Source organism: Biomphalaria glabrata, chromosome 1 (genome assembly GCF_947242115.1).
Source record: "Biomphalaria glabrata chromosome 1, xgBioGlab47.1, whole genome shotgun sequence".
Taxonomy (NCBI): domain Eukaryota; kingdom Metazoa; phylum Mollusca; class Gastropoda; family Planorbidae; genus Biomphalaria; species Biomphalaria glabrata.
In genome coordinates, this window is record NC_074711.1 from 53,529,657 (window position 1) to 53,556,891 (window position 27,235).

General features: G+C 33.2%; 1 protein-coding gene across 5 annotated transcripts; it reads left to right on the forward strand.

Annotated features, from left to right (window-relative positions):
* Positions 1-6,903: 6,903 nt before the first annotated feature.
* LOC106065099 (U3 small nucleolar ribonucleoprotein protein MPP10-like) lies at positions 6,904-27,185 on the forward strand. Of its 5 annotated transcripts, none has more exons than XM_056043676.1 (12): positions 6,904-6,990; positions 14,703-15,432; positions 17,901-18,196; positions 18,339-18,399; positions 20,566-20,707; positions 21,459-21,526; positions 22,372-22,509; positions 22,889-23,002; positions 23,572-23,679; positions 24,367-24,597; positions 25,600-25,733; positions 26,949-27,185. In XM_056043676.1, exons 1-11 carry the CDS (start codon positions 6,920-6,922, stop codon positions 25,726-25,728), a joined length of 2,088 nt encoding a protein of 695 aa, XP_055899651.1. In that variant the 5' UTR covers positions 6,904-6,919; the 3' UTR covers positions 25,729-25,733; positions 26,949-27,185. The 5 variants fall into 5 exon arrangements, with proteins under 5 accessions (XP_055899651.1, XP_055899661.1, XP_055899672.1 ...); XM_056043697.1 differs by having other exon boundaries at positions 6,922-7,012; XM_056043702.1 differs by lacking the exon at positions 6,904-6,990 and adding an exon at positions 7,081-7,272.
* The last annotated feature ends 50 nt before the right edge of the window (positions 27,186-27,235 follow it).

The following is a 27,235-nucleotide window of genomic DNA, read 5'->3' on the forward strand; positions in this document are numbered from 1 at the left end:
TTTGTAACTTCGTTTTCTTACAGAAGTAGAGTACAAAGCTCTTAACAATCAAAAACGATCAGAAGATGCATTTAATATATGAAATTGTGATTTATAGTCCCAAAGTTATTTACACAATAGAAGAATTTCAGCTTCAGTAAAGGTTGGGGAAAAGCGACTACAAAAAAAAAATATTTAGTTGCAGAACTCATCTCAATTGTTACTCTTACACTTGAAAATTTCGTATAAATTCTAAATTTCCCAAAACATATTCTTTAAATAATTATTTTAAATTCATGCGCAATGACATAGACTCTTTCGCCATATTTAACTATTCTGTTTTAAAGCGTCATGTTTTCGTCTGGGCGGTAGAGTGGGAAAGATTGTCATGTAAGAGTCCTCTCTCCGTTTTATAATTTTTGATTACAAAAGATCTACATCTATCGCCCCTACCACCTGGTAAAGCCCTCTTTCATTGTATATTTACTAATGATTTAATTTGAGCTTAGAGTGTGTTGTGACAAGATACAAATGGGTTCCAATATCAATAAGTAGCTTATAGTATAAAGATACTCAACTAATTTTGTTCACACACTATGATTTCTGCTTAAAAAAATGGACCGTCCCCCCCCCCCTCAAAAGTCTGGAGTGGGGAGAACAGAGAATGTGATATCATATATAGATATGTCTATGAAACCTGACTAGTAATGTTACCATGTGACTTGATATTATGTGTAGGCATGTCTGCTTAGGGTGTCTGGACATTTTAACATTTAATGTTGTTCTTTTCCTACACATGCCTATGTTATTAAAGCAGACACACCTCTGAACTAATTGCTCTACTCAAGTCTTGTGTGTTCTCCATTGTCAACTAATCCTTTTACGTTGTAAATGGCTGACCGAAGGAATATTATTTTCAATTACAATGTGAAAATTACTTGATTTTTTTTTTTGTTTGCTTCAGCGACACGATTTCCTAAAAGTTTCCTTTTTACATTGAAATAATTTGCATTTTGAACGTTTGTCATCAAGTCATTTTTAAACAGACTTGTTTTGTTCCCATGCATGTTGGCAATTTAAATTCTAATAAATCAATCAATCAATCTCTCTCTCTCTCTCTCTCTCTCTCTATCTCTCTCTCTCTTTAACTTCAATCAATCTTTAACTCTTTAACTTGGTGTTTCTTTCTTTCTAATTCTCTCTCTCTCTCTCTCTTTCTTTAACTTTTGATTACATTGTTTTTCTCTCTAATTCTCATTCCATCTAATTCTCTCTCTTCCTCTCTCTTATTAAACTTCCAGTTAATTTTCTCTCTCTATCTCTGACTCTTTAACTTGGTGTTTCTTTCTTTCTAATTCTCACTTTCTTTCTGTCAATTTTGATTACAATGCTTTTCTCTCATTAATTATCTCTCCACCTCTATTTCTCTCCCTTACAGGCTTACTCTTATTCACGCTCTCTAATCTCTAATTCTATCTCTTCCTATAATTCTCTATCTATCGCTCTAATTCTTTATCTCTGTTGCAGAGCAAAAAACGACGAAAGATATGTCTTACATGACAGGTCAAATCTGCTTAAGCATTTCTAATGAGCAGCCTGGACAAAAGACTTTGTAGACTTCATTAGTGAGAATGCAAGAACAATGATGACCTGCATTCTTTATATTTATATTTTCTGTTTCTCTGACGTCACTTCCCTGTGGTATAACCTCGTTCCTGACTTCTCACGAAGGCTCCGATCACACTGCTCTATATAATCAAAAGTTATCATCAGCCCCTCCCCAACACCCTCCCAATAATGATGAATTATCTAGGTGTAATAATAAAGGGAAAGTTATCATTGGTGAAATTATTTTATAAATCAAAGAAAGCATTAAGATTTATTAACCTTAACTCTAACCCTAACCCTAACCTTAAGCCAAAATTAGAATATGCATTCTCTGTTTGGGAGCTCTCAAATCAAAAAAACATACAGAAAACACTGTGACTGAGCCATAATTTACAAACACAAAACCTAATAACACACTCAGAAAGACACAAAGTTAAGGCACTTTTCTTATTCCATATGTTTGCACAAATTCTTGCAAATGCTCCTTCTTTCCCAGTGCTGCTGGAGAATGGATTGGGTTGCCTGGATCCGCCAAGAAAACCAACGACTAAATAGAGTTTAAGTTACTGATTGACATGCATGACTATATTGACACATCAAATGCCCAGACGTAATTGTCTTCTTCTTATAAGATAAGAGCCTCCACAAGATTTCATAAAGAGATTTCATAAACATTAAATGGAGGTTTTATCGTCAAAAGCATTATGGAACATAAGACATCACATCAGGGCAAGGAAAGGTTATGGGGTAAGCATACAGGACATTAAAATTATATCTGTTATGTATGTATGTATGTATGTATGTATGTATGTATGTATGTATGTATGTATGTATGTATGTATGTATGTATGTATGTATGTATGTATGTATGTATGTATGTATGTATGTATGTATGTATGTATGTATGTATGTATGTATGTGCCGGGTATGTATGTATGTACCGGGTATGTATGTATGTATGTATGTACCGGGTATGTATGTATGTATGTACACATATAAGGCTTACCACACAGAAAACACATACCACACAGGCACACACACCCACATTTTTTTTCTCTTGAATTTTTCCATTCTGAAAGTGTGTATCCCCTTAAGATGTATTTGTACGTGTGTGTGCATGTGCGTGCATGGGTGCATGCTGCAAGCCATTGGAATGCTAATCAGTCTGGCCGATTGGCCAGATGTAAACAAATTGGCTATCCATACGGCTCTCTTTTTTCCTCGAGCTGGTTTGTTTTATTTTAATTATAATTCTCTATTAGATTCATTTCGGATTTGTTCCTGTAACGATCAAGTTTTTTTTTTAAAGTATATATTATTTATCTTCAGGGAGCAAACTGGTACATAATATATGGAATCGATTGAACTTTCCAGGTCTGGTTTAGTTTGGGGGGGGGGGGGGTGTTTTCATGGGTGTGGGTGGCTGAGTGTCAAGAACCGCTTGAATACCTATCAAGGGAGCTCGAATCCCGACTAGATCTGAGCTGTATTTGTAGACTGCCTAGAGGCAGCAGGTCAAGCCTAACAGATACCCACTCACCGCATAAGTTCACAAGATAGATTGGACCATATAGCGCACGGAGCAAGATGGAATGTAGAAGATGTGCTATAAAATATAATTCAACAAAATAAAATATTATTAAGCAGTGGTTACAATTATAAGGCTTGAAAGAGATGGAATACATTGTTTATGGTCCTTAATATTTTAGCGCCCCGACAGTGGCGTAGCTAGGAAGAGGGGTCCAAATTTGAAATTCCTCCGGACTCCCACTTGAGGGTCCCCATATGAGTGTCCGAAATTGTTTTTTTTTTACATTAAATATTATCCCATTATCTCATATCATGATCTCGAATGTCAAAATGCAGGGGACCCTAAGGAGGTCAATCCCCCCGAGCCTCCAAATATCTAGCTACATCCGAAAACCTATGTGTTTACAATAACTAATTCCAAAATAATAAATTATTATCTGTGAAACTATTAATTTTTTATTAATCCTTTATTGGCCCCCGGGGGGGGGGGGGGGTATTATATAAATTTCCGTAGCATGTGTCATGGGCGTTCAATAAAATCTTTTGCGGCTTCCTTATGCACGTTCTGCAGAATGTTCAGGGTCAGAAAGGCACCGCGTCAAGGGCTGGATGTGGTCCGCGGGCCGTAGTTCGGGCATCATTGATTTAAGACTTCCGGCAGTTCAATAAAATATCTCCCGTGAATGAATGATTTATTTACTTAAATTACTTCCCTCTACCTCTAGTGCACTAGCTACTTAAAAGCTGACTGGCGGAAATATAGTTATAAAAAGTTCCCCTTTCAGACCTTGCGATCTATAGGGCAGATGGTGTAAAGACCATCTGTTTCTGTGGTTCACGGTTAACGAGGGTGTCATATGACCAGCACAACGGCTAACCGCCTTTACTTTTACCCAACTAATATAAGGTACCCATTAATTAAAGCGGGATGGACTCATAGGCGCCGAAATATCCCGAAATAAAAAATCCCAGTTTTACCAGGATTTGAAACCAGGACCCCCGGCTCTGAAACCCTACAGAATTATAATAATCTTTACAAAAAAAAAAAGGCTACAATAGCAAATAAAAAATGTGATTTTGATCTCCGCCGTTTTATTGGACATTAACGCGTTGAGTAATAGACAAAGCACGTAACCAGAATTCACCATACTTACACGTCGGAAGAAGTCCACCTTAAATATGGACCGGTCATACTACTTCCATTAAAATTTTGTCTGGGAAAGTGGGCTGCGTTCTTCCTCTACGACATTTGCAAAAAGAATTTAAACCAAGGGATCAATTTTGACGTGTCACTTCTATCACGTGACTTTAGAGTCGAGGCAGTTAACAATATCACTGTTGTATTCCTGGGGGGGGGGGGGGGGTCTTCACAAGAAGCCCATGCAGGACATAACGTAATACGCCAGACTAGAAAGTACTGACAGTAAAATGACATGGACAGACAGACAGATGAATGAATGAATGTATAAATAGATAAACAGACAGACAGACAGACAGATGAATGAATGGATGTATAAATAGATAAACAGACAGACAGACAGACAGACAGACAGACAGATAGATAGATAGATAGATAGATAGATAGATAGATAGATAGATAGATAGATAGATAGATAGATAGATAGATAGATAGATAGATAGATAGATAGATAGATAGATAGATAGATAGATCAAATAATAAAATAAATCAAACATTCATATTTTGTCAATAAAAGTAAAAATTTAAAAAAAATGACCACTCTGGGAATCGGATCCAAGACATTCGGCGTTATTAGCGTGATATGTCGACTTTGGGGTCGGATTTAGGTATATAGAGGCCCCGGGGTAGTGTTGCCAGATGTAAAATTTAAAGTAAGGTATTGTTGTTAAAAATGCGAATTATACAATTTAAAAAAAAAGTAAAGTTTCAGCCTGAAACGTCGATATATATAGATTTTTTTTTTTTTTTTTTTTTTGCGGAGGCCCCTTTCTTGTGGATGCTCCTGGGCTATAGCGCCGCATGTCATCCTTTAAATCCTTCCCTGATCGACTTTCTATAAAGCCTTCTACAATGTACGAAATATTTGGTTGAAATAAATTTTTCAGTTTGTTTTATTTCATTGAAAAGATTTGATTGAATACAATTTACTTGCACGATTTTAATTAATTGTATGATTTAGACTACTATAATGATTTGATTGATTAAACTAATTTAAATTGATAAATGACCTTAATGGTTTAAATGATTAGAATGATTTTAAAAATTGATTGATTTGAATGAGTCCAATGAGTTGACGATCTTTCACGTTTAGCATTCTGTCTCACGCATGCTCACTCCATCAATTATGTTGGCTATTCTATCTCTCACAATTAGCCTAGGCTACTCACCTGCTTGACCTTCTTTCATCTTTCTTTCTCAGAAGAAAGTGTCAGCTAATAGTAGATCTAGGAATAAAAAAAAAGAAAAACACTTTAAATATACCTATTTTTACACAAAAAGACAATACTTATACAACTTAAAGAGCATTTTTTTTTCTTAATAACAAATGGATTTAGATTAAAAAGCAATCGAACATTTTCTATCTTGTCTCCACCCTTCCACACGAATGCATAGATCTACTATATAGACTATTTTTTTTTTATAGACTATTAGACTACACATTTTAGGCCATATATTCCAATTATAGGCAATTAGATCTAGACTTTTCCTGAACATTAATTCATGAAAGTCTTAAATCAATCATACATTGCATATACTATATACACATGGCCCATGATACATTGGATACGAAAGTGATAGTCCTTTCAAGAACGCGATAATCCTTTCAAAATCGATGTTGGATCTAGATTTAGACCACATTCTCCAGCCAAATTTATTATTATTTTTTTTTTTTTGTACGGTACTTTGAAAATTATAACAGTACGGTCAAACTAGAGTTTTCCCCTTTCGGCCAACGAGCTAATAATTCTTTTTCTCAGCAATATACATCATTTGTTACATTTCTAGGGAAACCATTTGAGTCGTTTTTTGAGATCCTTGTCCCTGTTACACCATGATCCAGACTCCAGGTTCCATGAAGTATTTTAAAATAGCCGAATAGTTTTCATTGGGGAAAGAGAGGTAACTCAGTGAAAAAAAAGTACGTCTCAGAAAAATACCAAGTAGTTCCTCTTGCTAATCGTCAAAACTTTCTTCAAATACTATATTCTTAGAAGATATATTGTAGATTGATTCTAGTAAAAACATATGTTGAACACATCTAACATGAAATGACTGCTAAATAAAGTTGTACAGATAAACTACATTTCATCATTTTTACATTTTAATTAAGCTTTCGAAAAATTGTAGGGGCCTTCACAAAAATCCTGCCCCGCGGCCTCCACATATTTAAATCTGGGCCTTTGGAGAGTCCAGAGCTAGATAACCTGACTAAGAGATCTTAGAACAATGTTCCATCTAGTATAGACCAAAATCGATCACAATGCGGTTGGGTGGTGTATTATCTTATTTAAGCTACTATGAGTCTAAATTTCACTATTATATAGGACTATATCATCATTGCCTAGATCTAGAATCAACAGAAAACATACAAATTAGTAGATCTAAATAGAGAACAAAAAGGGTACTAAGATCTATAATCTATAGATTTAAGATTATATATAGACTAGATCTAAATGTCTCAGATCTTATTAAACATTAAACTATGGAACTTTACAAACATATACATTACATATTAACCAAGTTTTCTCACTGACCTAACAAAAATAATATACACAGCGGAAATAATCTTTTTATAGAAAGTTTAAGAACATATTGTACAATATGGCGACGAAAACAAGCATGTCAATGAAAGCGAAAGTTAAAACTACATTTACAAAGCCTCCAACGAAAAAGTAAAAGCAAGATAATAGAAAAGTTTGACTCTCAAAGCTTCTAGATCTATATATTTACTTTCCTTTTTTTTTTAAGTCTCCATGAGAACATAATCTTAACTAGATCTAGATCCATCTATCTAGGACTGACTCACTCAACTCACTGATGACGATGTGATTGTCACGGTGATGAATGATTGTGAGTGGAGTAACTAGCCTACTCCATCCAGATCTAACTCAGTAACTGACACTTGAAACCTCAGCTCTGTCACTAGTGTCACCTGGACTCTGACACTCAGACTGGTGACTTTTTTTTATTAGACTTACCATTTCAATTTCTAAGACTAATAATTTGTATTCTAAATCAAGGAAGATGATAGATCTAGAATCTAGAGTAGACTAGACTCTAGTGACTAGTCTGGATCTACCTGACCTAGTCCGAGATAGAGGAGAGCTATCACACATTCAACTTTCATTCAAGACCAGTCACACTCTTGTGATTGGATTATCATGTAGATTCTTTAGAATCTAAGGTATTATTTTATGAGACTAGAAACGCTAAATCAGGTTTCTCTTATATTTTAAAATAATTAAAAATATGCAGAAAAAAATGCAGATTACAAATATGTAATATTGTAGCAATGTTACAATTTCCGCCGACACGCCCCTTTTTTTTTCGCCAAAAAAGTGTTTAGTTTTTTTTCCGGCAAATTATTATACGTCTCAAAGGCGCATTTTGTTAATCCACTTAATGAATACTTCTTTGTAAGAGAGTTATAGTTTTTGATGTAACAATAAAAATGCGATCTGGAATCGATTTTGGCTTAGCCATGTGGAGAAAAAGGTCATTAATTTATTAATTGAAAATTACGTTAAATTTTCATGTGTACAGTTTAAAAATGTCGGGATTCCCACGCATTTTTTTTATATAGAATTGTAGTGCATTTTTTGCGCTAAATTACCGTGGTATTGGTTCTTTATTACGTGGAGCACTTTAATTACAATAAATTTTTTAGTCCATGAGTGAAGCCTTGACAATACACTCGTAATTTTAGGGTAGCCATTTTGAAAAGCCACCGACAAAAGCGTGGTCACGTGACTTCTTTGGCACACTTTGATTGGCTATGATCAAAGTTTTTGGCACGAAAAACTTTGGTTGTGAGATTCACAAGACTTTCTAAATATTATATTAACATATATGATCTATTTAGTCTAAGTTCTAGTCATTCTAGATCTGATCAGTAGTCAGTAGATCATTATCTACTGATCAGGTCTACTAGTAATATTACTAATAGTGATACCATCTCGATCTCTTTTGTTTATATTTTTAGGTCTACCTACTGTAGGCTACTTTTGCATTACCTAACTTAACTAACTACTAAACTAGTTAAACTTAAACTAGTCGAGTTCTGGATCTAGACCTAATCTAATGTAGACTTGATTCTATATAAAAAAAAAAAAAAACATCAACTATCTTAATAATCTTATAATTAATAATATTTATCAATCTTAGTTTCTAGATCCAGTTGTTTTATTGTTATTGAGTTTACTTTTAAGTCTAAGTCTTAGTAGTTAATTTAATAATTAATTCATCAACCGTATCACATTTTTTTTACTTAGTTGACTCAAAATTAGTAACAAATATAATAAAATATCTAAATCTAATTATAAGTCAGCCTGAAAGGAAAAAATGCCTAAGCACACACGAGCCAAAATAAACCAAAATTCTATTATCCATAAGCATCTTACAGAGTTGTACAATGATCTGCCTAGTCCTGGATCGGGTGATTCAAGTCGATTATGTCTAAATGGTCATGTGTTATATATTTACCTCCAAAATAGTTCTTCTACTATTACTGCAGAAGCAATAAGTTCCAGATTTGGACTACAAATAAAATCCCAAAAAGTGGACCATTTAATTGGCTTAATGCAAAAATTGAAGAAAAAGATTGGTAAGAATTTACCTCAGTTTAAAGAACTATGTAATAAAGTATTTGCTCATGTACCAACTGCAACTGTTCCTGAACCAACACTGACAAGTAAACCAGCTGTTGAACTATGTGCTACAGAAGAACCATTAACTTCTACTTTATCATTAAGTTCAACTGATGCCAAACCTGATGAGCTGATTATAAGTGGACAACATTCTAAGGAAACTGTTACGGATTCATTTGTTCTGTCATCTGAATTAATTTATGAAACTGATGATAAACAGAATTATAACCTGAGACAAGAGGAATGTACTCCTAGGAAGAAGAAATTAAAAAAAAAGAATTTCTTATTTGTCGCAGTCCAGGATTAAAGATAAAGAGCAATACAAAAAAAATCTTGCTGGCTATAAAGCCAAAGTGAAGCATTTACCAAACTTAGAGTGTTGAAGCAATCTATAAAGAGGAAGAACTCAACAATTACTCTACTCAGGCAAGAACTGAAAAATGCCAAGAGACTATCTGGAAAGGATGCTTATTTAAAAATGAAAAGTTTGTATACCAGAGAAAGACAAAAAACTAGAGAATTGTTGAGCGAATCCAAAGATACTTCATATCTACTAAAACAACTGGAAGAGAAGAATGAAAGAATTTGACAACTGGAACATGACTATTTACTTTTAGAGGAAAAATGTAATGAAGAAAAACAACTCATTGCCAAGAAAGACAAAAAAACCTACAGCAGTGCGATGCGCCTTCTTGTTTATGAGGCTATAGATAGTGAAGTTTCAACAGGTTACATTCCTACTATTATTGCAAATTATGCTAAGCTTATGGGAATCACAGCTGGCTCTATACCTCAGAGGAGTTCTGCAGAGGAAATGGAGAGAGAATTAGGTGTGATTGCACAATATCAAGCAGCAGATGTAGCAATGTCAACACAAAACTTAACCCTTGGATTTGATGCCACTACACAGGAAGATGTTCATGTCAACGCCATTCATATTACAACAAAAAATGATTGTTATGTTCTTGCACTGGATGCGTTAAGTGGTGGGACGGCAGAAGATTACGAGCAGCATATTACTTCCGCAGTTGATGACTTAGCACACCTCTACGCTGACTACAAGAAGCTAGATTATGAATCCTGTAGAGAGACAATAATTAATAACATCTCAAACACAATGAGTGATCGGGCAGCAGTCAACCATGCGACAATAAGAAGAGTGTGTGATATATGGCAGAAACCTTTGAATGAGCTGAAATGTAATCTTCACCCCCTGGACACTATTGCAAGTAGATGCAAAGCTGAATTAAAAACATTGGAGACTAAGAAAGGATATTTATATGGGAAAGAATGTATGGCAGCAAATTTAGTTCTACAAATTAATAAACTGCGCTTCATCAACAGTAAAGGAGACCCAAAAGGATTTGTGTGTTTTCTGATTAAAAATAATTTACCTAAAGGACTTATACCTCGCTATAGAGGCAAGAGATTGCACATTTTATTTCATATTTGTGGATTATTCATACACCATTACACCATCCTGTTAGATTTTCTAAGAAATTACAGTCTCGCCTGTGGAGGATTACAATCAGCTGTAGAAAAAGATTTTTGTGATGAGACAGCAAAAAAACAAATGTGTGCCTTAGGAATGGTAGGTAAACTTCTAACAGCCCCATGGTTAAAGCTATTTTACATCCCAAAAACAGAAAGGATGGCTTATTTTAAAGCAATAGAATTCATCAAAGATGCCCTGGAGCGTATTAAGAAATCTGTTGCTCATCCTTTGTTGTTATTTTCCATGAAGCTAGACTTTTTCAACAATGCTATGGATGCTGAGGATCCTGTTTGGAATTCATTGATTGTGTTTTCACCTAAAGATGAGGAACTTGAAAATATGTTGAAATTGTGTTTAATTGGAGTGGCAGAAGTTATTGAAAAACAATATGTGAATTTATTTGATATTATTCCAAATGAGGACATTGAAAATCAAACTGAGACTTGTAGACCACACAATATGGATAGTGAGGAATTGATGGGAATGTTTAGTGCAGCAAAGGCAAAATCTCAGAATGCCACTATGTGTTTTATTTCTTCTAAAATTTGTGCTAAAAAAAACAAAACAATGAAGTACTTATATTCTATGACGGATACAGACAGAGATAGCATTATATCATGGGCCATTGGAGCTGCACGTAGTAAGAGGAAAGGAAACAGATTCAAAAATTCGGAACTTCTAAAGGAGATGCAACGCAGGTCAGAAGAAAAGAAACAAAAAAAAGAGGATAAAAAAAGGAAGGATGTTGAGAAAATGTTGAAAAATATTGCATTAAATAAACAAGTAATCAAAGCAACATTTCCTGAGATGACTGATACATCTGTGGATCAAATTTATGATTTACTTGCTGGCAAAGCATCTGGCAGACGTAAATGTCATACATGGCATGACAATGTGACAATGGACCTGTCATTTACTTAGGAAGGATAGAACGCCTGAAAAAAAATGATCCTGAAAAATATGTTGTGGCTTATTGGAAAGAGGGAGATGATGATAGCTTAGCAGAAGACTATGATATTTCCAAACTCTCACTAGCATGTGATGTTGTTTTTAAGGACCTAATAATGTCTTAAATGTAAATACTTGTAAATACTTTAAAAATACTGAAATATTACCAGTGCCACCAGCGCTTTGTATATATATTCTCAATTTTAAGTTTATATTTAAATTATTTTTTTATTTATGAATATGTGCCAAGGTCACATTTAAATTTTGAAAAATTATTTTACCTAATTGATTCCAACTAATAATGTTTACATGTAATTATTGGCACTTTTTTGTTTAAATTAGTGGGTCTTATCAAACATCATTAAACTAAGAATAAAAAAAAAAATTCATGCACTGAAATTCTGATTCTAAAGTAATAAAAATAGTTTAAAATGAAAGATTGATGTCATATAATTCTATAAAGAACATGTTTAAAAAGTCTTAAAATTTGAATAAAAAAAATTAAATAGTAAGAAAGATATGCATGCTTTAATAACAGAATATCAAAATCGGAAACCAAAAATACAAAGATAAAGAAGGACAAAAAATTAATTTAAACAAAAAATCATAACTTCTCTTCTATTTGAAATAAAAACATTTTTTTTTTGGTTTAATTAACTGGAGAACAAGCTCTTTTCAATAATATCAATTTTTATTATCAATTATAAAACAATATAAACATAAAAAAATATTTTGTCGCAGTATTTACGTCTAAAAAGTGTATTATTTAAAGGAATTTTTAAAAAATAATAATAATTAAAACATAAAAGAATTTATTTACAATAAATAGATATTAATTTTATGCACACTCTAAGCTTTAATTTGATATATAATGTTAGTCTACAAGTAGAAAACTTGCGTAAATGTACGCGTTTTTCTTTTTCGTATCATTTTTGTCACAACGTTGCATTAACCTTAAAGTAAAGCCAAAACGCGTTTAAAAAAATCATTTTTTTTTTATTTACCGTAGGTCCTACAACAATAATGTATATATCATTAGAATGCTCTTATCATGTGCTTTAATGGTATATTAATTAATTTAAAAAAAAAATTGTTTTTTAATTTTGTAACATCCCTAAATATTGTAATTTGATTTCCTCGGAGATAAATAGTTTTTAAAATATACATTTTTAAGTTTTATTTCTTATTACCATACATTGTCATTGGAAATACGCCATTTTGGTTTTAAGGCTTAATACTAGACTATCTCCCTTGAATTACTTGCCAACATTTTTCTGTTGCTGTTTTGTCTTTCTTTCTAGCAGCTATTGGATCTAATATTAAAATTCATTTAAAATGATAGCATAAGAACAAAAAAACTCTCTTAAAAGTTATTGAAAAAAATGAAGAAACAACTTCATCAATTTATTATTAACATTTTTTTAGACCTTCATTTCAGTAAATACACTTAAAAATGCATAAGTTGACAGCATAAGAACAGAAATCTCTTTTTAAAAAGTTATTGAAAAAAGAAGAAACATTAAAAACAACATGGTGGTCAGTAAAGGTATCTGGGCATCTAAACTATTACCGAATCTAAAACAAAATGTTTTACATCTGTGATGTTTCGGATGTTCCTTCTATCACTTCTGAGTTAAAGATAATTTACTACCTCTATTCTATATAAATTTAGAGTCGCAGGACGACATGGGGGTAGCAGGCAGGGTATGATACCAAGAGAAATCCGAAAGACAGTCAATATAGACAATATAGTATTATATACTATAGCGCTACTTTCATACTTATAACATGCTCAGGGCGCTGTGGACCAGTGAGGGTGAGGGGGTATCTGGGAGAAGGTTTTCTGTGCTACCTTTAGGCGGTCAGTAAACACAACTCTGCTTGAGTCGGGTGTCGAACCTCGAGCCCCCATCATAGGTAGCCAGGACAAGCCAAGCTCAAGCGTACTTAGCCTCTCGACCACAACAAGACAGTACTCATATGAACTTTGCACATAAATATAACCCATGTTATGGACATGTGATGAGAAGCCTTGGTGGACCAGAGACAGAGTGTGTTCAGTTCATTACAGGAGCGAGGAGATTGGGACTGTTATTGGGCCTGGTGGAGTCCTCGAGTCCAGGATGAGATATAGAGACTGTAGAGTTTAGTACAGCACTACAGTGATGTACAGTTGTTAGGACACAAGACTCTTCAAAATAATAATACACTCTCAGGTTTTATTCCAGCAATACTTTAATATTATAACAATTTATGTAAACATCAGCATTTCATCTCTCTTCCTGTCATTTTCTCCCGGCTTCCTCTTTTTACATCCCTTCCATTCATTACACAAATTTGCACCATTATTCATGCACACTGTGCTGCGCTACGACCGTAACAACAGTGTAACATTTGTAATAGTTTATATTGTGTTGCCAATTGTGTCATATTGACTATTTTTATTTACTATATAAAGTAAAACTCTTGTTGTCAAGTTCTTGAGTTTACCTATTACTATTGTTTAGAGCCCACCACTTGCTCGGGCGCCTCTGAAAAATGGTTCCATGGTAGGGATATTCTAAATTATTTTGAAGAAAAAGCAAGGAAATCTAAATCCAGTCCATTCTAGATTCAGATTTGTAGACTAAGATCTCTAGCCTATATATATCTATTCTTATTCTGTCTAGACCTTGTATCTTTAATCATAATGTCTTTATCACTACTAGTCTAGAATCTTGAATACTCTAGACATAGATGAGATAGATTCTAGATCTCTCTATATTATAAACATATTATACCATAATCTATATTATATTATACAATGTATCTACTCAATCTAGATAATCCTAGCTCTACATATCTAGACTTGACAAATTAAATACAAAAACATATTAACTGATAGTCAGTTCCTCTCTCTTCACTGTTATTGAACTGTGGGCTCAGAAAGAGAAAACTAAAATAATTCTTAACATTGTATTCCACTTTGAAATTAGAGTAAAAAGAGAAAAAAAAAAACAAATGCAAAAACTGACTTGGACTTTCTTCAACGTATTCGGCTCATCTGAACATTCTAATGATGTCAATAATCAAAAAGAGAAGTAATTTCTTTTCGACTCGTTTACCTGGTACACTTTTAAGCACAGTATTCGACCTTTTGCTCTTAACATTGGCTGCAGCTATGACTTTACACACATGTTCTAATACTGTAGTTGTATGTATAAGATGCTTTGACATTGTTGAACTTACCGCACATTTTTATTTATATTGAGATAAAGCTTGTTTGTAACTTTCTGTTTTGATTATTTCTATGCAGCAAAAAGGAGAATAAAGACGCAGTTAAAATGACACCAAGCTCCAGAAGCTCACTTCTTATGTTGACATCACAACTGGTCAGCATAGGAAGGTTTAATGAGGGTCTTCCTTCTTTTATCACAAGAGGTCTTGATGCTGAGCAAATCTGGCAGCAGTTAGAGCTTCGGAATGACCACAATCTTTCGCTGCCAGCAATGACCAAAGAATTGGTCAAAATCACCACTCACACACATAAAAGTCACAAAAGGAAATCAAAAAAGAGAGAAGAGCTTGAGGAATCGGTGGAAGATAATGAACATTTAGACAACAGTGACTCTGACTTTAGTGATGACGAGGAGGGTATTTTAAAGTCTATTAAAGAAAGGTTAGCAGAAGAAGAGAGCCAAAACAAAGAAAATGACTTAAATATAGGTGACGATGAAGATTCAGATGAATTAGATTTTGACTTTGAATTTGATAATGAATTAGCCACTGGCTTATCTGATGAAGAAAGTGAAAAGAAGTCAAAGAAAAAAACTGTCAACAAAACGACAGAAAAAAGAAAAACTGTTGTAGATGATAAGTTTTTCAAACTCTCAGAGATGGAGGAATTCCTGGATGCAGAGGATTTGAAGGAAGCCAAGCGGACGAAAAGAGAGAGTAAAAAAGAAAATCCTGACAGTGATGATGATGATGACAGTGAAGAAAGTGAGGATGAGGAAGTTGATTTGTTTGCTGCTGATGATTCTGAGGTAAAAACATATATTTTTAGTCTCTAAATAAAATAATTTATTATAGATATAAAATACATTTTAAAGACAATAAAACTTTCTTTGCAAGCTACATATAATAAACACTAAACCTCTGTTATTATTATTCAGTGAGAAAGTTAGATAGAATTAAATTTTAAATTATGTATGAATAGACAATACATGTGTTATTTTTTCCTCGTATAAAAAGTATTTGATTTCATTTCTCTGATCACATAGATGTATGCATGGTATAGAGCCACCACTGGTCAATTGAATTTTTTCGTTACATTAACCTTTATTGCATTCTCAAGTTCACAGGGCTACTAAAGTGATCTTGAAGTAACCACTAGGTTACCATTTTATTTTCATTAACAGTCTTTGTAGGGGAAAATAAAACTTTTTTTTTTATGTGGATAATTTCTTACAGTTATTGAATAACACTCCCTGCCTTTTTCACCTTGTTTTAAAAGTAATTTATATATATGCTTTAATACAATTAATTTTAAAACTTGAAAGGTTTAGTTTTATAATCCTTAATAACCTTTGTACCTATCTATTATACACATGATTAAGACAATGGTGGCATTTATTTAATCACTGTTCAAAAACCAATAACTGCCTCTTTCATCCTGTTTTAAAAACGGATTATAGGTTATGTGCATAATAATATGCATAATTTATTTCAAAAGAACAGCATACTTTTGATGGGCCAGAATTGAATTACTGCACATCATGGGCGTAGCAAGGATTTTTTTTTTGGGGGGGGGGTTAGGGGCTCCCAGTTTGGCATAGGATTTCCTTTATTGACTCCTGATCTCTATAACTGACTGACTCCTACAATCCGTCTTAGCCATCTTTGTTGAGCCACATAATTTAGTCTTTTTCAATTTTGGCAGATGACTTTTCACTGCACTTTATTAATGGAGCCCAAACACTGGTAGAAATTTGTAACCTCTCCTGGAATTAGGTGACTAGTTTGCTTTTGATTTTATATCAAAAAGGGAAGTTTTATCATCAAAATCATTTTTTTTTTTTTTAAATTGAAAACCCCATTAGCTACAGTCTTAGAACTTGGTGACTGTAGTTTACTTTAGAATAAAATTGAAGAGAGAGAGGTTTTCAATGTCAAAACTCTCAGTATGGGGGTACTTAAACTCAAAACCATCAGGAGGGGTTTTAAACTTTTAAAAAAATCCCTCTGGAGGAGGGGGTTTTAACTCAAAACCCCCCTTGGCATGGCTACACTCATAGAATTTGGAGTGTTTAATTTGCTTTTTTTTTATATTGAAGAGGTGTTTTTTTAGCTTCAAACCCCTCTGAATGGGGGTTTAAACTCAAAACGCCCTTTGGCTACACTCATAGAATTTTGAGTGCCTAATTTGCTTTTGTTTATATTGAAGAGGTATTTTTTAGCTTCAAACCCCACTAAGTGTGTAAATTGCTTTTGTTTATATTGAAGAGATATTTTTTTAGCTTCAAACCCCACTGAAGGGGAGTTTAAACTCAAAACCCTTTTGGCTACGCTCATAGATTTTGAGCGTGCAATTTCCTTTTTTTATATTGAAGAGGTGTTTTTTTAGCTTCAAATCCCTCTAAAGAGGGGTTTGAACTCAGAATCCCTTTGGCTACGCTCATAGCATTTAGAGTGCTCCATTTGCTTTTTTTTTTATATTGTAGAGGTATTTTTTAGCTTCAAACCCCACTGAAGAGGGGTTTAAACTCAAAAACCCTTTGGCTACGCTCATAGAATTTTGAGTGTGTAATTTGCTTTTTTACATTGAAGAGGTGTTATTTAGCTCTAAACCCTGCTGGACGGGGGTTTTAAACACAAATCCCCTCTTGGCTACGCTCATAGAATCTGGTGACTGATGTATATATATATATATATATATTGAAGAGAGGATTTTATCGTAAATTTTGGAGAGGGTTTTAAAATCAAAATCTTCCATAGCTATGCTCTTGGAATTTGGACCCTAAACACACACCCCCCTTTTTGACTATGCAAATGCTGCACATTTTCAAGTATGGTGAAGATTACAGTAAAATTGAATTTTTAAGACTATACTGGTAGTGATAGAAGTATGAGTTAAACACAATCTACTTCTTTTTTAGAATTACAATAATAATAATAACAATCTTTATTATCCATGTAAGGAAATCTTGTCTTAAATTTGCTTTATATTTATATGCATACTTCATTTTAAAAACAATATGGATCTAAAGTACTATATCCATTATTATTATATTAAGCATAATGAAGATATTTGTGATGATTGATTTTTAGTTTTTATGGTATTAAGCATGCAGTACGCACAGATCTCTACTTGAAAGGGCTTTTCTTTCAACTAGATTAGCCTATTGGCATCACTGTGCTTATTTATATATATAATGAGAATCAGGTGTCAGTAATTAACTTAGACACGTATTTATTTTAATTAGACCTTTATTTAACATTTTAATTCCAACAGGGGGATGAGGACCCCATGTATGCAGATTTTTTTGATCCTCCAGAAGAGGATGGCTCAGAAAAAAAAAAGAAAACAAAACCATTGAAAACTGTTGATGAAAAACATGATGACAATGATGATGACAAAGATGAAGAACCTAGTCTGTCAGATGAAAGTGATATGGAAAAAGATGATGATGTTGAGGATGATGATGATGATGATGATGAAAAAGAAAATGAATCCAGTTTATTAGAAGACATTGAGAAAAAAGATCAGAGTAAGAAAAAGGTGGCATTCACTGAAGATCTTCTTCATAGGTAAATACTTGGTCATAAGAGGAACTCATTTATTACTTTGATTTTATAATTATCATTACCTTATTTACGATTGCTTAATTTATTTTTTAAAATTAAGTTAAAAATATAATAAAAAAATGAATTTCAACATTGATCACTTCAGTGATGAAGAGACAGACACAAAGAAAAAGCTGAAATCCACATTTGAGCGCAAACAGGAGGAGGTAACACTCATTTTCATATACATATACAGTAGAACTTGCTTCTTTGCAAGCATACTAGTCGGGAAACTTAACATATCCAAATAATCTCAGTCTTTTGCAAGGTTGTGTGATTTGGTCATTCATTTGTATAGAAAAAGTAGTGTCTAGCCAATTCAGATATATGTTACCCAATTCACAATGGACTTAGTGATGACAATCCACTCACATTCATTTTAAAATCTGGCAACTCTGCATCTGGCAGTGACTGAATAGATCAGTGATTCCCAAAGTGGTCTATATAGACCCCCAGGGGTCTACAAGGACTTCCAAGGGGTCTACGGAAGTGAAAAAATAAATTGGGGGTCCATGACCTGTAAATGGGGGTCTATGATAGCGGACCTCATTTAGGCATGCTGTGACTTTAAATTTCATTTTCCATTAATGATTATTACCTTAGTTAATCCTGTGAATTTTAATCCTGTTAGTCAAATGAATTATTCTCTGTTTTAAAAAAACTTTAACATCTATATTTTAAATAGATTAATGTGTCTGCATGAAAATAAAGGCCAAATCTAAAAAGAATTGTAGAAAGTCAAGTGTTGGTTATTAGAAATTTGTCTTCATTTCATCCTTGTCCAACAAGCAATTGTCTATATGCCTTTTATGTAACAAAGTTTTAAGTTAAGTTGCTATGAAACCATCTAAAGTGGAACATCATTGGAGACAATGCCAACATGATAAAATAAACTGAGATTCGAAATACTATCCAACAGTAGAAAAAAATTTTGATTAAACATCACAAAAGAGGTTTGTGAGCATCTTACAAAATTATTACTTAAGCCTACATCAAACTCTAGAAAACTGCACACTTAAGACAAATAATTGACTTTGCCTATTCATTGAAGAGGTTATAAAACTTGTATTACACATTCCTATATCATGATAAAAATAAAAGCTGGACTAGTTAACCTTGCCCAATAATATGTGTTATTATTATCATATTTTCATTTTGTTATGAATCATGAAATCAATAAAGAAGTGCTCTTTGCCTGAAAAATTGATTCATTTCTCCTTCACACTGAAGTATGACAGTTGTCGAAAGACTTGTTTGACAATATTTTTTTCTGAGTTCTTGGGGGCTAAAGATCCAATTTTAAAACAAAAAAATTAAGCAGGAATCGGATATAATCTATTTAACAGACTTGCTTCATAAATTTCATGAGGTTAACTTGCAGGTACAAGGTGATAATCTAAATTTGATCAAAATGAAGTCATAATCTCAGTGTTTCTTGTGAGGATTAAATTAATAAACAGGATAAATTATTTCAAATGTACAACAGTCAAGCATCATCTAATCGTAAGTTATAATAGTAAACCTATCTAAATTTAAGGCTAATAATGAAATTTTGTTATCAAAGTTATCTGTCCATATTAAATTTTATTTTGTTTTATTTAATTTGAATTTCATCAATGAATATATTGGCCTAGAAATCACAGAGAAAAACACATTTGAAGTTGATGAATCTTACAAAAAATGCGGGGGGGGGGGAGGTCTACTGAAAACTGGAAAACATGGCAAGAGGTTTATGAGACAAAAAGGTTTGGGAACCACTGGAATAGATGAATCATATGAGCATATGTAGATCTGCTGAGAAGAGAAAGTTTCATTCAGTTTTAAACTGAATGCTTAACATGAACACACTTAGATGTACACTTTCAAATAGCCAATTCCATGGAGCTAACAACTTTAAAAGATAAGCAATTTATCTCAGGCCATTTTGGCTTGAAACATCAGGGCAAAATCTACACCAGAACGCAATACAGTGAATGATAAAGTACATTTGTACTCATGCACTAAACATTGAATTTGGCTCTAGGGCAAGGCTGTCATGCATAGCTTGTTTTCAGTTCTTTATCAAAAAATAATAATAGTATATTTAATATGATTTCCATACACTGAGAGCTGGTTGAAACAGGAGTTTAGCTTTACTGTGTAGCCTAATGAATCACATAAGCAGAGCTTGATAACAACTTTGTGTGCATATTAAAGTACTTAATGTTGCTTTAGGCAGTAGAAAAGGTTGTCAAGGGGAAAGATATAAAAATTGGGATTCACTAGTTTAAAAGTATAGCTACATAATTAACTAAATACCCTAAAACATCATAACTTTTGTTTATCTTTTATAGCTGCAAGCCAAAGCTAGAGAAATGGAAGACTTAAGTGTGAAAGAAGTTTCATGGGAGCTGCTAGGTGAAGCTACTGCGACTAAAAGACCTGAAAATAGTTTATTAGAAACTGTACTTGATTTTCAACATACAACCAGGGCAGGTAATGTAATGTCTCGTATTTTCCTTCTTCTGTCTACATTACTATTGGAAGATTATTAGAAATATTTTTGTAAAAGTCTGTTCAATTGTTGTATAACTTTGTCAGTTATTGCATAGCTTCATCAATTGTTGTATAATTTTGTTTTCTATTTCATTAATGATGAGGTTTGAAGATAAGAGAAATGATTAATATATAATCAGAATTAAGACAAGATGGTTACTTATGAAAAGTAATAAACATTTTGCTTTTTTAAAAATACTTTAAAATTCCCAGAAAAAACTAGGCACATTAGTGAGATTTGAAAATGAATTCTAAATATTTTATATTAAAAAGCATTTCAGTGTAACTATTTGTTTTGTAATGTAAAGGTCCCCTTTCAGACCTTGAGATCTTTAGGGCAGATGATGTAAAGATTATCTGTCTCTGTGGTCCATGGTTAATGAAGATGTCATGTGGCCAGCACAACGATCAACTGCCGTTACTTTTCCCCAACTAATGTCAGGTACCCATTAGAGCTGTGTGGACTCAGAGGTGCCGGTGCCCAAAGATCAGAATTATACAAAATCGCAATCTTCACCAAGGATTCAAACCCAGGACCTCCAGTTCAGAAGCTAAGCGCTTTACTGATCAGCCACCGCATCTCCCAATGTTCAATGTAACTTATTATAAAAAAATTAACATCTCCATTCAAATAATTGTAAGTTAGAACATGTCATGCATTCATGTTTCTTGTTTTTCCTCCATTGTCCAGCGCCAGTGATTACAGAAGAAACAACAAAATCTTTAGAAGATTACATCAAACAGAGGATCAAAGACAAAGTAATCACTCAACAGTTTGCTATTTAGTTCCTTTTGTGTGTGTGTGTTTTGGATTTAGTTCTATTTGGAAGCCTAAACTATTTAACTGCTTTCAAATTTCCTTTTTATCACTTAAGTTACAGACCATTAGATAGACCTGAAACCTGAGAGAAATGTCCAGATTTTATAAGTCATGGCATTTCCTGTGATGTACAGGTGTTAATTTATTTGTTAAGTTATTCATGTGTTGTGTTATGTATCATCTTATTCATGTGTTGTGTTATGTGTCATCTTAGTTCTTGTGAATAATTTAAATAATTGATTAATTTGAATGCTTAAAATAATTTACCAAAATGTGAATGATTCAAATAATTGGTTGATTTGAATAAGTTCAATGATTTAATGATTATTCACTTTTAGTATTCTGTCTTACACTCACTCACTCAATTACCTATTCTCTCTCTCTCTCACAATTACTCACCATCTTGACCAACTCTCACCTTCTTTAGACTAAGAAGAAAATGTGACTATTAGTTGAAAATGAAAAAAAAATAGCAGAAGTTGTATGATTGTGGAAAGAGAGGTAACTGCATGTAAACTAAATTACATCTCAGAACAATACCAATAGTTCCTCTTGCTAATTGTTTACTAATTTGAAGCATTGATTATTTTTTAAAACTATATTCCCTGAAGGTAGTAGATGCAATACAATAAAAATGACTCTACTGCAATCTGTCAGGTCTTGTGCAGCGGTCTGTTTTTGTGCAAGCCAATTGTTTTGTTTATTTGTCTAGCCATCTCATCCTTTTTTTTATGTGTCTTCTCTGGGATCTTGCTGCTAACATAGATGTTTTATTCTGCGCTAGACATTTGATGATGTTGAACGCAAAGAAAAGAAAAAGGAAGATGTCTTTGAGTTCAAAAAAAGAATTGTGCTGGATCAAGAAAAGAGTAAAATAAGTCTCGGGGAGCTGTATGAACAGGAGTTCATGAAACAGCAGCAGGTGAGACATTTACACTTGCTATGTCTACTTGATAGAAACATATAACTTTCTAAAGTTGTAGTTAGAATGGTGATAATGCAACATTCATTTCTGTTTGAGAAGTTCAGAAAAGAGGCCAAGAACACCATGCTTTATGTTCATTTCTCAATGTCTCTTTTGACATTTTATTTTTAGAAAGTAATGAAAAAACAAAATCAAGAATGATATTTATTTGATACACAATAATTCTTTAATTTTTAACCTTAAGAAATGGAAATATTGTACAGCTTTCGTCCTATAGCTAAAAATTTTGTTGTTGTTGCTTTAAATGAGATAACTAGACTCTTCAACATTTGATTAAGATTTCTGTTATCTCCTACTTTGACTGTTTGTTGACTAGGAAGATAAAAATGAAGTGAAGGCAGACCCAGAATGTGAAAACATAGAAAAGGAATTAAATAAACTATTTCATCAGCTGGATGCCTTGAGTAACTTTAGGTATACACCTATGAAAGTGAGTGAATTTTTTAAATGTTTAATTTTACTATAACTTTTATGTAGCACAGCTTCTAAATTCCTTTTATGGGCCAGACATGGCCAAAAATTTGCCAAAAACACAAAATATCAACACAAAACAAATCAAATATCAAGTTCCTTGAATATGCTCAGTAAGCTCTTTTGTGAACATTGGTGGATATCTGGGAGATGTCCATGCTATTTGGAGGTGCTCAGCAAACACAGCTTGTCTCTGCATTGGAATTTGAAATCAAGACTTACAGTTAGGTAGTCAAGCAGCTTATATCACTCAGCCAACTTTATCATTTTAGATTTGGCAACATGAAATGTGGTGATGCAAACCTACTTATGATGTAGCAATTTGTAATACAAGTTAGTCATAGTCAAATAGTTAATGTGTTTAATTTCTATCAGTAAAAATACATTAGCTAGCTTTATTGATTTTCATTAATACCAACAACATGAAACTTGTAATGGTGCAGGCTACATGATATATGCTTTGTACACATTAATGTGGAATTCCACCAGATACAAATATTTAATGCTTCCTAATTTCTTCTTTATCAGCCTGGAACAGAGGTCAAGATTATTGTCAACACACCAGCCATTGCAATGGAAGAGGTGGCGCCAGTGGCTACTGCAGACTCTGATCTACTGGCCCCTGAAGAAGTTTATGTGTGTATATTTATTTTTTTAATATTGTTTTTATATAGCTTATCATCATCTTTCCTTTGAGTTCCTCATGGAACATATTGCCCTCAGTGAAAGCACGGCACTCTCCATGGTCTCTTATAAGCATCCTCATTGTGCTATGGTCCAATGGGAACCAGGGGAGTGGATATCTGGGAGGTTTCCTTGCTGCCTTTAAGCACCCAACAAACACAACTCTGCTTGAGTCAGGATTTGAGCTCAAGCCTCCTTGTTAAATGGCCAAGGCGTAGCTAAGTGGTTTTGATCTCTCAACCATTCTCTTGATATTATTACTAGAAAAGTAAAAAAAGAATTGTCAGTAGGTTTTCAAAACTTAACAGTTACTACTTTGACTTTTATGGTTAAAGCTCAATTCCTTTATGAACCTTTCAAGTACAATCAATAATGCTCAGTGCAATGTAGATTTCCTATCGGATGATACCTATTAATAATATGTATTGCACCCAAGTGATCATTTTGAATTGTTTCAATATTCAAAGAGAAATTTTAAAGAATATAAGTTAATTCTTTTCTAACACCCAGAAAGAACTCAAAGATTTGAAAGGATTTATTGGTTAAGGTTTAATCATTTAATTTATATTTTTGTCATAATTTTTCTTCAAAATTTTATTGTTCTTTACTAATGAGTTGCTTTCTGTTTGTTCTATTTAGGAGAAGAAGAAAGGAGAACTCAAAGCTAATGATGAGAGAACAGAAACAGATAAAAACCGTGCCAGACGTGTCAAGAAAGTTCAGAAACGAGAGCGAAAGAAGGCCAAGGAAGCCAGAGAGAAGTTGGTAGAGAAACTAAAACCAGGGCTGGGCAACAAATACAGTAAAGCTAAAGCCTTGAAACAGCTGGAACAAATCAGCAAGTCTGATAAAAACATTACATTAATTAAGGTAATATTAATACATTTTTTTGTCTATTTGTATTGCCAGTGACATTTTGATAGTTTTCTCTGAACTTCTTTATGTTTGATCATTCCTTACAAAACTCATCTGAATATCTTCACCAGCTTAGACATTATTGAAGAGAAAAAAATTTAATTTCTTTCTATTTGCACAAGATAGCTTTGGAATTGGGATTCTTGTATTGCTTCATAACAAATTGTCCTCATGTAACATCTGTAGATTAAATCTCTTTATCTGGTTCATGATTTGGCTGATTCACTTTTTGGAGTACTTTCTGTAGACAGATCTTGCTCATTTGGTTTGGTTGTCATCAAATTAGCATTCACTGAAATGGTGATTTCTAGTTAGACAAGCATTCTTACATTTCTACCTATCAATAAAGATTTCTGGCTCACTGCTGTTCTGTCTGGCGCAGAATTTTGGTCTTATGTTTATTAAGAAGTTTTTACATGCTTTCATGAAGAAGGACTAGCTCTTAAGTAGATCTACTTATTTTATGCTTACAAGGTAAAATCAACAGTAAACATTTTTTTAATGCATTCTGATCGGATGTACGTTTTTTGAATATGTCACTGACAAAATATCCTGTGTTATAAATAAAATATGGCACTTTTTCCAAAATATCTTTCTTTATGGTCATAATGAAACTATTCTAAGGCCAATGTCAATTTTTTTTTAAAAATTTAATATAATTAAGCAACATTTGTCTATTTTTCTTCAATAGAATAATTAAAATTCTTTGGTTCTAAATTAAGATAAATATAAAATGAAGAAACTGTAAATATTAACTATTTATTTCAAATCGAACATAGTGATAAAAGTTACTTTGAGGCTGACTCTAATTGGATGGTAATTAAGAATGAACTCAAGGTCCTCTGTTTGAAAGCAGAATGATTTACCACTCGGCCATCTATGCATGATAGAGATGTTTTTCTCTTGTAATTCAGTTTGCTTGAGTCTGATGTTTTAAACTGTCTTGATACCTTACAGGATGATAAAGAGAAGAAGCTCTCTTCCACATCTTTCTTTAACCAGCTCCAAGACCAAACTAAAGTCACACAGACCAATGTGAAACCTAAAGTCAAGAAAGTGGTAGATTCTTCCAAAATAATGCTGTAGAAATAGTTAAGTAATAAATTGTTTATCTTACTAAAATGAGATTTGTTTCAATTTGTTTTGTTAAGGCTACACCATTTAATCTTTAGGAATATGATGTAAAACATATGTCATAATATGGTCTCCTTCAGTCCTGAAGCAACTATGGATCATCTCATGGATGATAAGATGAATGCCTGGGCATTAGCTGTGGTCTCAAGGCTGTTGCCCAAACATCAGTTCTCCCTTCTCCACACAGCTGATGTATCCAAAGGAACAGCAAGTGCTGATAGGGGCAGTAGTGTCACAGGCTCTGCCAGGGTGTAGCACAGAGTGCTGCTACTGCCTAAGGGTCGCAGGCTGCTGATTTTTCCTCAGGGTTGGTAGCCAGCAATGGCTTACAAGCCCCTCCTGCCTGAAGCTTACTGGTTTTAGGCGCCAGTTACTCGCCTTCACCCTTTCTCCTGTTAATGAAAACAGACGGGCTCAATATCTGAGCCACATGTGAAGGCTAGAAGTTGGACTGGTTGACAGAGGCTATTTGAGATGCATGCCATATAGGTGCTTATATCTATTACCACTTCTGGTCTTATGGAACCAAGGAATATAATTATTTTACTTTACTTTCTGAAAATGATGTAAACAGGTGACAACTAATGACAGCACAACATAATAATTAATAATCTCAATAAGAGTGTGGCAGTGAATGATTTAGTTATGCCTGGTTTAAGTGACTGCCGACCTCTGAGTAATAGGACTAATTGACATTACTTATAAAATGGGTGTTATGGGAAATCATGATTGTGCTATGCAAAGTGTAATCTTATCACTATGTTGATGCCAAGCTGTGGTTTGTGTCCTGATTGGGGCCATTAGTGCTAACTATTTGATAACCTTTGTTTTAATCTGAGCACTTACTCATTAGTATTCAGAGTTATTTCCAAAATTATCTAAATGCACTATTTTTAATTCTACTTTAAAGCTAGAATATTAAAAATCTTAATGCCCAGTTATAAAAAATATTTTATATTAATAAAATAAAATATTTATTATTAGGGCATAATATGCTATAAAATGAAATATATTAATTTTCAATAAGGATATTTTTTGTCTTTCTAAATAAATGATTTTCATGGTTCTGGATCTCTTATAGAAATTGCATTAAATTGAAAAAGTTACGAAGATTCAATGTAATTTAATAATAGTGGAACTTGTACACATGCAAAACTAACTTGTTCCCTCAGAATTTGTTGCTAATGAGTTCAATGTTTTGGAGCCTATACTGTCTAACATTATCAAGCCCCAAGCTTTACAAAGTCAACTTTTTCTGATGGCAAAAACTACACAATGCTTAGTAAAAACTTAATTTAATCTTTATGCCTATACCTTCAACATCTTACTAGATGGCATTAGAATACAAGCTGCAGACCACCATATACAGTGAATAGGACATGACTACTTATCAATATAGAAACATTTATAAACTAAAATTTAAAAAAAAATGTGTCCGCTTCCAGTATATTTGTATATA

Coding starts and splice junctions, on each gene's coding strand:
- LOC106065099 (XM_056043676.1), top strand. CDS start 6,920: ATGGCGACGAAAACAAGCATGTCAATGAAAGCGAAAGTTAAAACTACA. Junction 22,510..22,888: donor AGTTCATGAAACAGCAGCAG/GTGAGACATTTA, acceptor TTTGTTGACTAG/GAAGATAAAAATGAAGTGAA. Junction 23,003..23,571: donor TTAGGTATACACCTATGAAA/GTGAGTGAATTT, acceptor CTTCTTTATCAG/CCTGGAACAGAGGTCAAGAT.